Here is a 16,507-nt window from a genome sequence, read left to right on the forward strand (position 1 = left end):
TCAAAGAAAAAAAAAAAAGCAAACTAACCTTTGTCCAAAAGTATTTCTTTTGCTGAACTTCAGATGTTTAGATCATTATGCCCAACTTCTCTGGGCAACCCACCCTCACAGGGAAACAAACCTGCCTTTTATCAGCTTGAAGCCACTCGCCCTTGTCCTGTTATTCCATGCCCTTGTAAAAAAGTCCCTCTCCAGCTCCCTTAAGGCTCACTTAGGTACTGCAAGTACCAAAGCCTCCTCTTCCCCAGGATGAACAACCCCCAAAAAGACTTTTTAGGGACTATTTTTCTATAAAAAGTGATTAAAAACCCATTGCTAGTTAAAAACTCAGACTTTATCACTGAATATTTGAGATCATCTTTCTAGAATGCAACAGTTCACAGGATCATTATACAAGAACCACAGCACGTTGACTTTGCTTTGCTTACAGTTATCTTGTTCATAAAAAATTTATCTCCATTACTCTCCAGTTACTAAAGAAAATGAATAATCCTGTGCTTTATGTGCTAGCTGGCTAACTAAGAAGGTCTGGATTGTGCTTTTATTTACAAAGTGTGTAAATGACCTTGCTCAGGCTCACAAATAAGAAACTCTGAGGTCACAGGGAGGGTTGAGCTGGCACACAGAGGGCTCTGGAGCTCAACAAAGCAAAAATCAATGGGGGACTTTGGGCTCACTCACAGTTGCTCTTCAGCATCACACAGTAATACCAAGCACCAATTTTCACTGCTCACCAGGTCACAAAGATTAGGCAGAAAGTACAAGATTATTCTATGAAAGTCCTTTTGTTTACCAGACCTTTTTAAAATTATTCATATAATAATATCTAGCATAATCTGACAGCTGATTAAGAGTGGCAAAGATAAAATTACTACCCAGTTCATAGATATGTTAAGATGCAGGCCAGAAAATATAAAAAAATTCATTCAGACCATTGCTGTCACTTTCCCAAGTTAAGACATATGTTTGCATTAGCACTAAATAAATGCATGAAATATAGATGCAATCTGTTTCAGCTTTTAAAAAAATCATCAAGACTTAATTTCAAGCTAGATTATTCCCAGCAAAAGTTACTGTTGATAGCTAAAGTCAGAAAAAGCATATGAACATACATGTTTATAGTTTTCAGGTTCTACAACTCAAGTATGTGATTCACACACAAAGTTCCTCTTCCTCCCTGTGTTTTCCCTTACATTCTCCTTCCCAATTATTTTTAACAAAGCTCTATGATAAATTCTTTTGCTGTTTTCTTAGCAATGCTTGTCAAAAAATATTAGATTTATGTGAACTACATGAAAAAATTTTTTGTGTGTGGCCACAAAACCCAAAGTGTCACAAACCTGTAGAGAACCAGAGTTTTAGCATGGTGTTTATGCAGCAAAGAAGCACACACCCACTTTAGAGAGAGAAAGCCTTACTAATCAGTCAGAAGGAAGGCAGGCCAAGAGGTTGTACATATAAATCTGGAAGATTTTCTAATGCTGTTATTAGTTATTTTCTTCCCTGACAAAAGAGAATAAAACCATGCACTGCAAAAACATATTCCCACAAAGAGAACCTTTCTTTTTTCCAAAAAATTCCACATTTTTTTGGAAAAACTGACATCAAAAAAGATAATATCTGTACAACAATATGTACAATAAATGTGAAAATTAAAAAAGACCCAGAACTACAGAATTCCACTGCCTAATACTTTAAAAAAAATCTTTTTTTACCATCTTGTCAAAAACTTCTAATTTTAGCCATCTTTATCCATGGAGAATCATAGCCTTCCTTATTTTCAGTTGCTGTGATAGGTGATCAATTTTTGATCAACTCAAAAAGCAAAGAACACAACTCATGATGTTTCAGTATGGAAAAGATCTCAAGAACACCACCAATAAGGATGAGGCAAATTTATAATACTGAGTATAGTGATGATATAAAAAACCCAAAGGTAAATGGACAAAAAAAACCCCAGAACTGAACATCCTGTTCAGCTGTTTCTTTCAGAGTGCACCATTCCTTTCACCCAAGCACCTCAACACTCATAATATAAGAGAAATTTCCTTCCTTATGGTTTCTCAAATACATTCTGAGCAGATCAATGCTGCACAGCACCTCAGAGATTCCACAGCACTCCAGGTGCCCTTTAGCTCCATAAGTGATGGTGAGTAAAAGAGAAGAAATAGCAATAAGAAAGGGCTTCTTCAGTCTAAAAATATAAGGAAATCTTCTTTTTAGTTTAAAATTTTAATTCAATTTCATGTAATATAAAACATCAAGGGCCAAATATTTCCCTGCCTTGCAGCCCACACACTTGGCAAAGCATTCTGAAATTCTGCAAGGATCTGGCAGGGAGAGGAAGAAATTCCTAATTTCCTCCACGAAATTACAGGACAAAAACAGAGCTGCTCCACAAACAGCTATGGGGCTGTGCTGGACACAGGGAATTCCATGGCCATTGCTCCCCTTGAGCACTGTTGTGGTCACTGAGATCCTGACCTGTTGTTCCCTTTGGCACAGGGATGGGTTTCCATAGAGACTTTCCATTCCTCTGGTGTAGGTTACAGGGGACAAATTTAATTTGCCCTAATATTTCATGCTACATTTATTTTAGCAGCAAGTTAAAATATGTATCAGTTAAATGTAAGTTTGATAATAAACTAGCTTATATTACATTTTATTGCTGGATAGGACCCACAAAATGATCAACAACTACTTTGGAGACATCTCTTTTTCATCCTGTTATAACAAATCAAAATGTTCTTCCACACAAGCCTTCTTTCCTTTTAACCAATTCAGTCAATGTTAAATAGGAGTTTTGTGCAAGGAAGCAAATGCTGTCAGGGTTCAATAAAACAATTGTCCCTCCATGGTACTGGAGGTAAGGTCCACAAACCTGCATGTTAAAAAGGGGAGCTGTGGCTTAGCATCACTTCAACATCTACACTTCAGGCATTAATCCATAAACCAGGAGAACTGCCCATGTGATTTATTCACTCTCTACAACTGCTAATATCCAGTGGGTGGCTCCTTCCCTTTCACTCTCATATCCTCTTTCACTTCCTGCCCAGAACTCAACCTGAGAAAAGAAACTGTCATCTTGATCAAACCTGAACTGTGAGGCTCTTTCCAAAAAGAGATGCCTCTTGCTTTTCAAGAAACCCCAGTGCATTTTAAGGAATGTCTTAAGGAAGGAAACAGAGGCCAAATTCTGTGCTGGAACGCGCTCATACCCACCCTGCCCAGGGCTGCTCTGGGGGCTGAACAGGCACAGCTGAGGGCAGAATTTGGCCTGAGCTGTGAATTCAGAACTGGAAGCCAACATCAACTCAACACAGCCCACACAGATCTTTGGACAGCAAAAAATGTTTGCTTGGAGAGGGAATTCTATCCCCAGCTCTAAGGGTAATTCCAGCTTCTTCAGCAAAGAAAGGGGAGAAAGCAAAGAGGTGATGAGGCTACAAGGCCTCTTTTGGGCTTCTATCAAAAGCAAACAGATGTGATCATTAGGTTGCAGTCACTCCTGTAGATGCAGATTGATTTCTTGCCAGAATAACATTTCTGAGTTGATGTTAGGTGTGCAGGGAAATCATGACTTGAAATTTAAATTTAGACACTTCCAGCTTATGGCAAAAGCAAACCCAGTGAAGCCATTGTAGACACTGGGGTTTCCTCCTGCCTGTATGAACACAGCAATACAGGGCTACTGCCTTAAACACCCCTGGAAAAATATCCCAGTGACAAGAATCTATGGGTTTATATAAAAATTAGTCATGCAGAAGACTTTGAGGCCCTTCCAATTCTCAACAGGAATACTTTAAATACAAAATCTAGTTCTGGAAAGTTACTATCTTTGGGGAAGGAGGGAGAAATCATAGAGCACTTCAGGCATCAGTCCCTTACACAGTGAAAAATTAAGGGCAGAATTGTCCTGCTACTTCTAACTGCCTTTTAAGGGTGACAAGTTGAGCTTTTATAAATGTAATTTATATCTCAGCAACAGAACCAATGTTTTACTCCCAACCATTAAAAGGGGGTAACACATCTGCTAAAACTCCAACACAATGGCTGGCTTTGCACTGCAACAGGAAATGTAACCCAATAGTCTCAGAACTTCCCCAAACCCCAGCCATTTCTTAATGTAAAAGGATTTGAAAATTCAGCTCACTGAAACATCTGTTAAGCTCTTGCTACTCTAACACATGATATTCTTTCTTCTCTGTTACCTGCCAACAAAAATACTTAGGTCTATGTAAGACTATCACAAGTGTGTGATAATGGCAGTCTGCTTATAATTTTATATGCCCTTGTACACTGAAAATCACCTGGGGCTGACACCAGATACCACACTCAGTGTAAGCTCAAAACCTACAAAAAATATATTTAGTTTTAGTCTTGTGTGTAAATAATGACAAATCAGATGGGTCTGAATGACTAGCATTTATTTAAAGCATAAAAAAACAACTCAGTTAAACTTTTCTTGAGCCGGTTTTTAAAGAGAGAGGGAAAGAGAGAAGAAAGTAAAAGAGGTAGAAAGAAAAAAACTCAAAACCCTAGAGCCTTAGATGAAACCAGCAAAGTATATGCATGGCCTAAATAGTTGCTGTCAGAGCTTCTCTTCCAGTTTGTTTTTTACAGTATCCACTTGTTTCAATTGACATAATTGAATATAATTTCACTACAATCTAAGTATCTCCATCTTACTGAGTAACTATTCAGTGGTAAGTTAAAAAAAGAGGCCTTTTGACATTAGTAGAACTAGAGTTACTTCAATAATAAAATGGTAATTTATTTGCAACTATTTCTTTCTACAAAATACTTCTAAATTTCTGTGTAGAAATCCTTGTGGATTTCAGATTTCAAAAAGAGGTGGGTGGGAAAAAAAGGAGAATCTTCAGTTTCCATTGCTCTTCTTCAAACTACTTCGGGGATACCACAATAATACAAAAAAGTTCTTAGAATCAGGTATGTGCAGCTGCAGTTTCTGTCTATGTGTGTGTGTGTATATATATATATATATATATATATATATATATATATATATAGGCATGCATCTATGCAGACTCCAGGAGCCCAACAGATCAGGACATTACAAACAGTTTCAAACTGGCTCCAGGAAGAACTGGCCTCTCCACCACACCAAAATGCTGCAGCAGCTACGACTTCAGAGATCAGAACAGGTCCAGGCATTTCTGTGTGGCTCCTTGTCTGGAAAAACCTCCCCTCTCTCCACATAACCTTGTCTCCAATCTCAATTCCAGTGACAGGCCCAGCTCAGCTGAAACTACTTTAAATGCTGCTGCATCATGCTGCATTGTGCAATGCAGACATCCTTGGAAAACTCAGGAACAAGACACCACCTTGGGACTGCAGCTGTAAAGCCTTGAGATCACCCCCAACATTCTGGCCAAAACACTCATCTAAACTCCAGGGTGAGCTGCCACAGAAACATGGAATGGAAGCCCAGAAAAAGATCGCAAACAAAGTCTATTCCATGTTGATAACAGCACAATCCCTAAAAAAGAAGCAGCAGCAGCAAATCATTTGCTCCCTACAAGCCTTAAAATAGCAGCTCTTACACTGATGATGATGAGCATTTCAGCTCAGCTTGTTTGCATACCCTGGAAGGGGAACTTTTCTAGTTTTATTGGCCATTGAAACATTGGTAGAGTTCAGGGGAACATAACAATTCATATCAGAATATGAGTTGTAAAACTGATGTTTAACCTCAGCCCATACCCTCCATCATGACATTCAAATAACCTCAGTGAAATACAAACATGAAGGACTTAACAGAAGTGATTTAGGTTGGACCAGAGTGCACTGTTATTCAATAGTGCTGCTGCTATCTTTGTCCTGTACTTTGTATTCTCTTATATGTAATACCCATTAATAGACATCATTTAAAAATCTATCAATTCTTTTAAAGAATTCAAAATTAACATTGGTGTTTTATTTTGTTCCTTAGAGGATAAGATTCCCTGAGCAACAAACTGAAAAGGTTCCCTTTGTGAAAATATGTCAGAGTAAATAAAACTAACAATTCTTAAACATCCACAGACTGGATCATTTTCATGGGATTTTGATAACATTCACTCACACATTCTCAGGAGAACTTCAAGAATTTGTTTTACAAACAATGCCTAGCACAGCAGAGACATGGTTTTATAGGTCCTGCTCAAAAAAACATGCTGTTGAAAGATATTATTACTTGTCCCAAGGTGCCAGAGCACTCATGTATCAATCTTGTGGACATAAACAGGCTTTGCATATGTACAGACTGCAAGATGCAGGCAGAGGTTGGAGGTGTGAGGGCTCTCCTGAGTGACACGTGGTCAACACTGGAGTGTTTACATTTTTGCTCCACAGGTCTTACTGAAGATCCAGTGTTTTTCTTTTATGGACATGTATTTAAACACCCTGTGTTTTCCACACACAGTATCCCAGTAGAAGTGAAGATTCTGCAGATCTTTCCATTTCCCTGATTCATAGAAGCAAACATTCAAAGGAGACTCTTTCTCTCTGCTCCTCTTTTTGGGAAGCCCCTTCTTTGTCAGTGAAAAAGGAATAAAAAACAGTCTATAAGGTTAAAGGAAGCCAGTTCTCAATGAGGAAAATGCCATTCTCTGCCTAAAAACTACTGTGGACTTCTCATAAATAATTGGTTCAGAGGTTCAAAGCATAAGAGTAACCCCTCCAAGTGCTGGAGGTGCTGCAAATTCTTACATAATAAAGACTCATAACCTTGGCGATGGAAGAACCACATAGCCCTTCATTATGTCATGGTTCCAGTCCAAAATCCAATGCAGACAAATGGAAAACACCCATTGTCTTCAGCACTTTGTAGGAATCAAGAAAATTGTTGGGTTGTTGCTTTTTTTTAAATATGAATGAAGGTGCTTTTACCACTGAAAGCACTTTCCCTCAGCCATTAATAATGTCTGCAGTATCTTTTCTAACTAGGGCATCTGTTTACATAAAAAATGCAGTCAACATATTCCACTTAAAAGCCAAAGCAATTTTTTTGATGTTTCACGTATCCTGGGTACAGAAATAACTCTAAACTATCCCACACCTAAGACATAGGATGTGCTTAATCACAGTGAAAATCATATATTCAAACAAGGTCATGCACTCCATCTTAGAAGGTTCCTTAACAGAAGATTTACAAAGTAAATATTAAGTGGTTGAAGAATCCTCTTCTAGAGCACAGTATTGGAATGATTTTTGCCATTAAAATCAGGGTCATGGTTATAAAAGGCAAGAGGTAGATACATACATCTGGATTTTTACAACTTTTCTGCCTCAATTTGAAAAAATGAAGATGCACAAAATAGTTTAAGGCATTCACTTACCATGGATTTGGTGAAAGGTCGAGCCAAGGTGAACAGCAGAGTGTACACCCACCAGTTACGATGAATGGAGGAATAAATCATATTTCCAGGGTGGACTGAGTTGGATGTCACCCCATGGGGGGAGAGGCGTCGGTTCAGCTCGTTGGAGAACAGGATATTGCAAAGCTTGGAGCGGTTGTAGGCCAACATAGCCCAATATTCCTTCTTAGATGGAGAAAGCAGGCTGAAATCAAGCTTTCCAGAGGAGTCTTTAATTTCTGTAAATCTGAAAAACAGTAAATATGCCTTAGATACCCCAGAGTTAATTTCACTCGCATTAAGAACAACGTAAACTGTAGACAAGAGAGTAGATCCTGGCCAGAACCAACATAAAACAACAGCTTATTTAGCAGTTGAAAGCATCTACTGGAAATTGCCTGAGACCAAGCAACAGTCCCATATACTATGGCAGTAAAATTATTGGATAATTAGAAACAGCAAATAATAAAGAAAAACAACTCAGAAAACACTTTGATGGTTTAAAGACATGGTGGGTAACTTACAAAACACTTTATTTTAAATTTTAAAAAAGCAAACCGAAGAGATTTTGCCATATGTCCATAAAAGCACGATCAGCTTGGAGGAAATAATGTAGGATAGAACACTCTGCATTAAAAGCAGAGCAACCCAGGTCTCTTTTCCCTTTCTTCCCATCCCCTGATCATTTCATCCAGTGCTCACACACAGCACACTTGCATTTAAGTGTTCAAGTAACTATGGATGAGTCTCACTGCCTCTTAAGCTTTTTTTTAGATTAAAAATTGATGAATATAAAGGGGTTATAACCTTGGTAACTTGCCATCAATAGTCTTATATGTTTAAAAGATAAATGTAAACAAAGCCAAAATGAGTTCTGGCAGAGTATAATGTTTTTAAGTATACCCATGGCATGGCTGAACACAAATCAAAGTAACTAGTTGACGTTTTTTAATTGAGTCTGACAGAGTCATTAAACACCAGCTGTTTGTTATTAAAAAAAAAAAAAAAAAAGGAAAGAAACAAAGTAGTGAATGTTCTAAAGACATTTAAATAAAGAAAAATAAATTTCCATAAAGCATTTCTCCTCTCAGTTCTTACAATTCCATTTATTAATTTACTGGTATCTGTTAATATTAGAAAATAATACTACGTTTAGTTACAGATCTATGTTTCATTCAGAGGAGCTACTAAAAATAAAAAGGATTTAGCAAGCTCTTTTTAATACTCAGTTTTCAGAATCAGCTGGGGAGAGCAGGGATAAACATAATTATAGTACACACTAGAAAAATGTTTTAAAATATCTTTACTAATTTTGCATCTCATGCCCAGAAATGAAGAGATCAGCTGGAATTTCTACATTCATTCTGTGAGCAGAATTATAATACGCTCAGAGAAAAGCAATACAGTATTTGAACTCAAGAGGAATCCAGGATGTTCTGTGTCTTGCAGAATTAGCCCTTCAATTTCAACAAAATTTCTCTTTCATAATTTTCAGTTAGATAAAATACATTTCTGAAATTAACAGGACTATTCTGGGAGGAATTTCCTATATTCATTCCACAAGTAATCACTTATGACACCAAAAATAATCCATAAATAAAACTCTTTGTGTGTTACTGTATAAAGGAAACACGGTGGCATATTTTGAGTCCAGTCCTGCAAGTGTGCTTGTGTGAGTCAATCTCATTGCATTCAGGGGAATAAGGGCTGCACAATCAAATTAACAACACAGAAATAAAGACAGAAGGAAAGTCAACCTACTTATTATTCTGATTTTAATATGACATGCTTAAAGTACCCAAAAGCTTAATTTAAACAGAATCCATTTGTGCTGAATCCAGAGAAGTAACTAGAAATGAAGGAAGAACCAAAGAGGCAAATAAATATTTTGCCTTGGAGCAGTGTGGGATAGCATTTTCTGCAAACATGAGACTTTATTTTTCCCCTAACAGGGGGTCTTGACTCCAGCAAAAAGATCCAGTCAAGGTTTATGGAAGTAATTAGATACCAACACTTTCTGTTTTACGACATGGTTTAAGGCACAGAGTTCTCAAGTAGGTCAGAAAGAACGACTATCTAATAATACCTAACTAACTCCTTACATAAACTTCTTCCCATTAAACAGACTGGGGGTGGGGAAAGCACAGTTATTTACAGTGACCAGTCTAAGTGATAACATAAGCTGCAAGACATTATTTGGACTCCTTAGAAAAAGGGAAGTTTACTAGTTGTGTTAATTATTTTATTCAAACATAGACTGTTACTTATTTCCTTATGGGCTTCTCTAAACCTTGGCTGATCTCTCTGACTTAACAATGAGCACTTTCAAAATGTTTTCAAAAACACAGATAAAGATGTCCAGAGATGTGAGCCCTGGTTACACACAGTACTTAATGCAGTGAAAAACAAAAATGTCATTTAAAATGCTATCAGAGATACAAACTTACAAGGGGGAACAAGCATCTGACAATTCAACATAATCTCCCATTAAATAACAGCTCATTTATACATATCCCATTGTGCCCTCCACATCTGGCAAGTGATTGGAGTTGGCAGATTTATTTCTAGAGCTATCTCGCCTGCCCTGCAGTAGCTGCCCTCACTCCTAACAGGACTCTGCTACTTGCTTTCACAAACCTGGTGTGATTTGCAAAGATAAGGATGTCCAGATTTTGTTACCACCTAATTACTAGACATTTCATGTCTTTTAACAGTGGGGAGGATTATTACTGGCATTTTCTATTGCTTCCTTTCATTTCAGCCATCATAAATTTAAAGTGGTAAAAGTAAATCTATCTGCAGTGTGTCATTTATACCATAAGCCCCTGTGTTTGGAAGTGATAAAGGTTTCAGCCCGACCCTTGGCTGGTCTCTCTCTACCAGGTCCCTGGGGTTACATTTTATGGAAACATGATTAAAAAAAATAAGCTTCATTCTGGGTCACTAAAACATTTCAGAAATATGAAGACAGGGGAAAAAAAAAAAAAAAAAAAAAAAAGCACTGACACATTTTCACATTTTTCCTTTTAGTTTGCTAGAACTGCTACACATGACCAAAAGTGAAACAGAAATCAACAGTAATGTTTAAAGCTGAATGCTATAGGTTTAATCCTGCAGTCCTTGAACTAAATCAGCAAGGAGCAAGTGGTTTGTGCCCAGTAAAATTCAGAACTGGGGCATTCATTTTGCACAAGGAACTTTATTTAAATCAAAACCATCTTTTCAGTTATTAACACAGAAACACAAGCACATCTGAAATAAGACAAACCTCATCAACATCTTTTTTGCCAACTATATTTTCCTGGCAGTAGAAAAGATGAGCATCTAACATTTTAATTAAAAAATTCACCAAAAGAGGCATAGCCAGATTTGTAATATGTATTAACTACACTACTTCCCATTTTACAATTATACAGCTAATGTCTGCATTGAATTCCCTAATTTCTCATTATAAAACAACTGGATTTCATCTAGCAGTTTTTAATTGCATTGTTTCTCCTGCTAAAATATCTGCACATTCTTCTTGCTAAGATGTTGAAGTTGTTGAATGACAAATCAATATAGGTCGTGCCATTCAGATTTAATCAATTATTATTCCATCTCCTCACAAAATCAATGAGTGGTCTGAAACACGGCGAAAATCTGCATTCACACAAAGAATGGTCAAAAAAATATCTACATACTGTTATAAAACTAGAACATGCTTTATCCAGCAACAGAGCCAAATCCAGAAACATCCACAGGCATTAGTAATGCGTCTATTTTTAAAAAGATTATTCAAAGGCAAATGCTTGAGAGCAAGGACCTTCATTTTCAGAAACTTCTGTGGTTCTGCAGAAGCTGTTTCATGCTCCAAGGATTAAAGATTCCAGCAAAATCAAAGTTAACATTCACCAACCTGTGGGACTCAGAGGACACCACGACAACCCTGGCAGGAGATGACTGGCGTAAAACATCTTCCAGAAGCTGGACAAGATAGAAATGTCCCAGGTGGTTCACCTGGAAGGTGGACTCCAGGCCATCCTCTGTCAAGGACCAGGGAGCACCAAACACGGCAGCGTTGCAGATCAGGATGTGGAGGGGCCTGAAAAAATCGAAAGAGGACAAAGAAATCTCAATTAAATATGTGTAATTACACCCCTGTGTGAACAGGGTGAAGGAGCTGATTCCAGTTGATTCCAGCAGCTCCACTCAGGGTCCAGCTGAGCCCCACACTGGCACATCCTTGGAGAAAGGGTACAGAATAAAAGGCAAAATGCCACACAGCACTACCACTGCTCTCCCAATTGCCAGTTAGGAAAGTGTCTCTATCTGGAGCATTTAGAAAAGAAACTTTTCCTGGGGGAGGAGCAACTCCTGCTACTTTCTTGTATGGGGTACATGACACCTGCACAATTGGTAGGGCACAAGTGATTAAAAAATAAAGACACAATGCAAAAGGGCACATGTACACATTTTATCCTTCTGCAGCAGATGAAGTATGCTGTTAAAAAATGCAAGACTGAGATGGGAAAATGAAAACATTCTCCAATGTAATCTTTGGTGGAAAATCTGTACACAAGATATATGAGATCCTTGAGGCAGAATCCTTCCTCACTGAACTCACCAAATGCAGTTTAAATAGAAATGCCATGATAAAGGAACTTGAAATGAAAGGTAAGATTCTACCACACTAAGCTAGAAAAGAACCTAGGCTGCCACATACCTCTCTCATTCAAAAAACAGGTCCAGAAAATTTCAAATTCCTTGAGGTCTCCAGTGTAATCTCAGGATACTACACCTTGCAGCCTTCCCAGCCTCCACAGCAAGATCAAGGACAAACGCCCTTTCTGTTCTTTCTTGTCTCTTTCCAAACCCTTACGAAACACAGCAAAGTCTCTGGTCCTCAGACCTCAGATGGATCTGCATTTGTTAGATTGCATCATCTCTGAGCAAACCTTGGCACCGACAGCGCGTTCTTGTCCTTGAGTCAGAGCCTGACGCAGCAGACCTCAGCAAGCTCTACCTGAGCTGAGAACCTCAGGTTTGAGAGCCTGCATCTGGCATCCCTCACCCTGGTGTATTTCATTTGGAAAAGTCACACGAAATAATGACAGCCAACAATTCCTGCACTAACACTTGTGATGTCCCAACACCAGAATATTAAGATCTGTCACATTTGTTTAGCCTATTCCATCCTATTATGCTTTTACTGCAATCCCAGGAGACAAAATCAACACTCAACATAAACTCTAACTCTGAAGGTAATAAATGAAGCACAATTAGGAAAAATAATTGCTTGCCCTCTGTCCTTCTCAAGTGCCTCCTCACAGCCCTACACACACAGCATGGCAGGAGACACAGAGTCAGAACCTTTCCCCACATGATTGAAGGACATGTATACTGCAACTCTGAGCATCTGCAGAAGGCATTCTGGAAAATAATGTGAAACATGAAGCCCCAGGTTGTCAGACAAACCTAAGTAATTATATTCCTTCTGGCATGTTTGAAAGCACCAGATTTTGATAGCTCAGTTTTCATTTTAGGGGGAATCAAACACACCTTAGCTGAATACTGAAAGAAATGCATAAGGATGGACATAGAGAGTAGACTGTGTTTTCTTATTAAAATAAATTTCAATTTCCAGCCCATTGGGAAGTCACCAGTGTAGCGTGGTTGAATAAGAAGTTAACATTCTATCATCTGTTCTTTTGCCAACCTGGAAAATTTTAACCAAAAGCTCCAGAAGCAGAGTGAAACATCTGTGCACTTTGAGAGGCTCCGTGTGTGAAGTGCTGGATTTCTGATTTCCTTTTGGGCAGTGCCACCCATACACAGAATATCTGTGCATACATACTGCACCCACAAAAGAAACTGAAGATAAAGAGGGACTGTCCTTACAAAGGCAAAGCTCTTTCTGTTCAAACCAAATGGCAAAAAAAGGCAGCTCTTTGATCTCTGCAGCCTCACTCAGCACAGCACAAGCAGGATATTCACTGAGTTGTGCAGGATCATATTCTTTAGAAGGTAACAGATCTTTTGAGGCACTTTTTATCAAAATCATTTAAACCAGAGTTCATTTTGCCTGTTTTGAGCTGCATCTGCCAAGAGGAAAACAAAGCTGCTTGAAGCTTGAGAGGGCATGGAACTTTGGATGATTCATCACCTCTTATGAGACTTTATGAAAAACTCTAGCAAGAATTAATTTACAGATCTGTACATCTGCTGGGAAAAAAGGAACAAGTTTCTCCAACACAGATGCAATTTTTGGTATAAGAGCCTCCTGTAAGAGAACTGCAGCACATGAATGCAGTAGCAATATCAAAAATACCATCACCATTCCCTCCAAAACAAATATGACACCTTTTAAAAGTCAATCATTCTATTTGATAATTGTAATGTGCACTAGGAAGTGACAAATCATAGACAGAAAGGATTCATTTATTCCACCTACCCAAACTGTAGTGTCCTTCACTATTAGTAATTACACAATAACTAGCAGAAAGGAAATACACACTCTATACCTAAATCTGTCAGCTCAATTAATTAAAAAGAATATTCTAGAACTATAAAATGATAAAATTTAGTACTTTTTTAATTTTAGGTCATTTAATTGGATTTTATAAAAGACATAAAATTATGTTTTAGTCTATTTTATGAAATTTGTATTTTTCAAAGTCCATTTTTTCAAAGTAAAAGTAGATATAAGAGACTGTAAAATTAACATTATTTACAGTATTTTATTATAAAAATCTGTGAAGAAACAGAAAAATAAATACAGAAACATTTTAAGCAGTTATTGTATTGAAAAGTTAGTATCAGATTCCCTTTTACAATTCTTTTATTTTTAATTAGCACTAGTGGTTTTAAATGCTAAATAAAAAAGGATTTTTTCCTAGATAACTCCACAGAAAGGAAACCTAAAGGGTTGTATGAATAGACACTGATGTTGTGTTTCATTTCAGAGAAAAGCCACCTCTCAGATTCGGATCCATGTCCATTAAGCTATCGGTGTCTCTCCTCAGACTGCTAACAAAGGTCCAATTACTGGAAATTGTCATCTAAGTTTTTGTGACCCGGCCATTTGCACACCAGGAAATGAATGAGATTACCTGGGTAACAGCCACTGTGCAGTTATGAATTTCAGTCACAGATGACAGATTCTAATCTCAATGGTGCAGAGCTCTGTGTCACTGAACATATCATTATGCAGGGACAAAATTTTTAAGATACGTGACAATTCACACCACACATCTGGCACTGCAGCTTTCCTTTATGACAGGAGTATTTTCAAGTGATAGCAGAACTGTGACCTTGATTTCACAAGTTCATTTAAAACATTGCTGCAATCTGCATGAGGCTTCCTCCTGAGCCCAAGGAAAAAAAAAAATCCCCCCTCAGTTTAAAATAATTTGTAATTCTACATCAAAGGCACAGCTAAGGCCAACAAAGGATATCAGCAGCAAAAGAAATTTTCCATAGTGTTTACTCCTGGTATTGACATGACCAAGTGCTCCCTCTAACCATGACACCATTAGATATTTGTGGAAACACTGCAGCTAAGACCCTGCAGAGTGCTGTGAAAATTTTTCTCTATGTCTCCTTAAAATGTCTTCAGGCAGTGACTTCCATCCCACCAAGGAGCTCAGGTGGGCTGCCAGTGCCATTTAGGTGGGTGCTGGGACCTGCCCATGATCTGTTATATCAGGTAGAAAATGCTTCTTGGGACTCCAACAGCAAGGCACACAGCGATCCCAGAAAACCCTCACCGAGCTGGAAGGTGTACCTACAATTTAGAGAAAGTTAAAAAGCATGTAGAATTAGCCAGGACAATCTTAAATGTGAATACCTGAGCTGAGATGTAGCTAATATTCTTATACTTTACAAAGCCTGTGATACTTTACTAACCTTTGCACTGGGGAAGTCATTCAGATCTCACATGCTGTGCACAATTCACCATTAGAAGCAACTAAGCAATCCAACTCCTCTGGACTATTTGAAAATATAGTAAGTGAATACATTAGAGAGATACAGAAATTAAATTGTTGCTATAAATCAGTTAGTTATGAAATTTAATAATCAATTTGTTAGCACCTGATGTAAAACTGTGATCTGTCAGCAGCCTCCCAAGCTGGCTGTGTGCAGCAGTAGATATTTCCAAGGGAATTAATTACTGATGATTTGCAAAGGTAAGAATAATATTTTTCAACAAATGTAGCCTGTGCACTAGGAGGTTAAACAAACACCACCAAAATGTCAACAGAGTTCTTGGCTTTGGTGTTCTCCCATTTCAAACGTAATGAAATAGTTAACCGGAGAGTATGCAAAGGGAATACTTTCAAATCTTCCCATGAAGCAGAATGTCACACCATCTGGGGCACTTCTCAAGCGATTTGAAAAGTTCACACTGTTTGGAATTACAGAGAAATTCAACAGAAAAGGCCTCACCATATCCCCAAAGTCCCATAAGCAACTGTAGACCTCTGTCACGGCCAGTAAAGAAGGCAGAGCTGTGACTTCTCTTCCACAAAGAAGCAAAGTCACAGCCCACCAAACTTTTCCACCCCATAACCCTGAACACCCAGCTTGCTTTCTCTGAGTTAGAAAGTTGTACTTCTTTCCATGAGGGAATGCCTAGATACACAAAGGGAATATCTGACAGGCAAGAGAAGCTTATGGCTCTCCAAAAAATGAGAGAATTAAACAACCTTCTCCAGAAATCCCCCTCAGTTTTACAAGCAGTACTGACAGGAAACCAAGCAACAAGAAAATCACTAACTCAGGGTTCAGACAGCAGCAGGAAAACTCAGAACCGTGTATAATCTAGTACTGACACAAAAATATTTAAATGTTTACTTGTTCAATGTAAAATAAAAACAAAAAATGCACTGCCTAACGAATTTTGGAAACAAATGCTTAATGTCTAACTTCCCTTTTTCTAAAAACATTGGCTAAAAGGTCATAAAAAATACCCTTATTACCAACTGCCAGCTGACAGAAATGTGGATCCTTGTCAGACAGGCTTCATTTTAAGGCAAGCCTCTAACACAGGACTTAGAGTCCTGATGGATGACCTCCTGCTAGAAGCAAGGAAAATTCTCTGCAATTCATCCTACTGGATTTCTTTGCAGGATTTGACACTGTTGATCAGCAAATACTTTTGCCTCACT

The 16,507-nt window shown here is 38.1% G+C and overlaps 1 protein-coding gene across 1 annotated transcript in view; it reads right to left on the reverse strand.

The window, feature by feature from the left end:
• The window catches only part of WWOX (WW domain containing oxidoreductase), a 473,213-nt gene that overhangs the window by 353,769 nt on the left and 102,937 nt on the right, over positions 1-16,507 (reverse strand). The window contains exons 7-8 of the mRNA XM_015639852.2: positions 11,257-11,442; positions 7,341-7,605 (exon numbers count right to left, since the gene is read on the reverse strand). Of these exons, the coding sequence (XP_015495338.1) occupies positions 7,341-7,605; positions 11,257-11,442 (451 nt within the window). The remainder of the gene's footprint in view (positions 1-7,340; positions 7,606-11,256; positions 11,443-16,507) is intronic.

Source organism: Parus major, chromosome 11, assembly GCF_001522545.3.
Source record: "Parus major isolate Abel chromosome 11, Parus_major1.1, whole genome shotgun sequence".
Lineage (NCBI taxonomy): Eukaryota > Metazoa > Chordata > Aves > Passeriformes > Paridae > Parus > Parus major.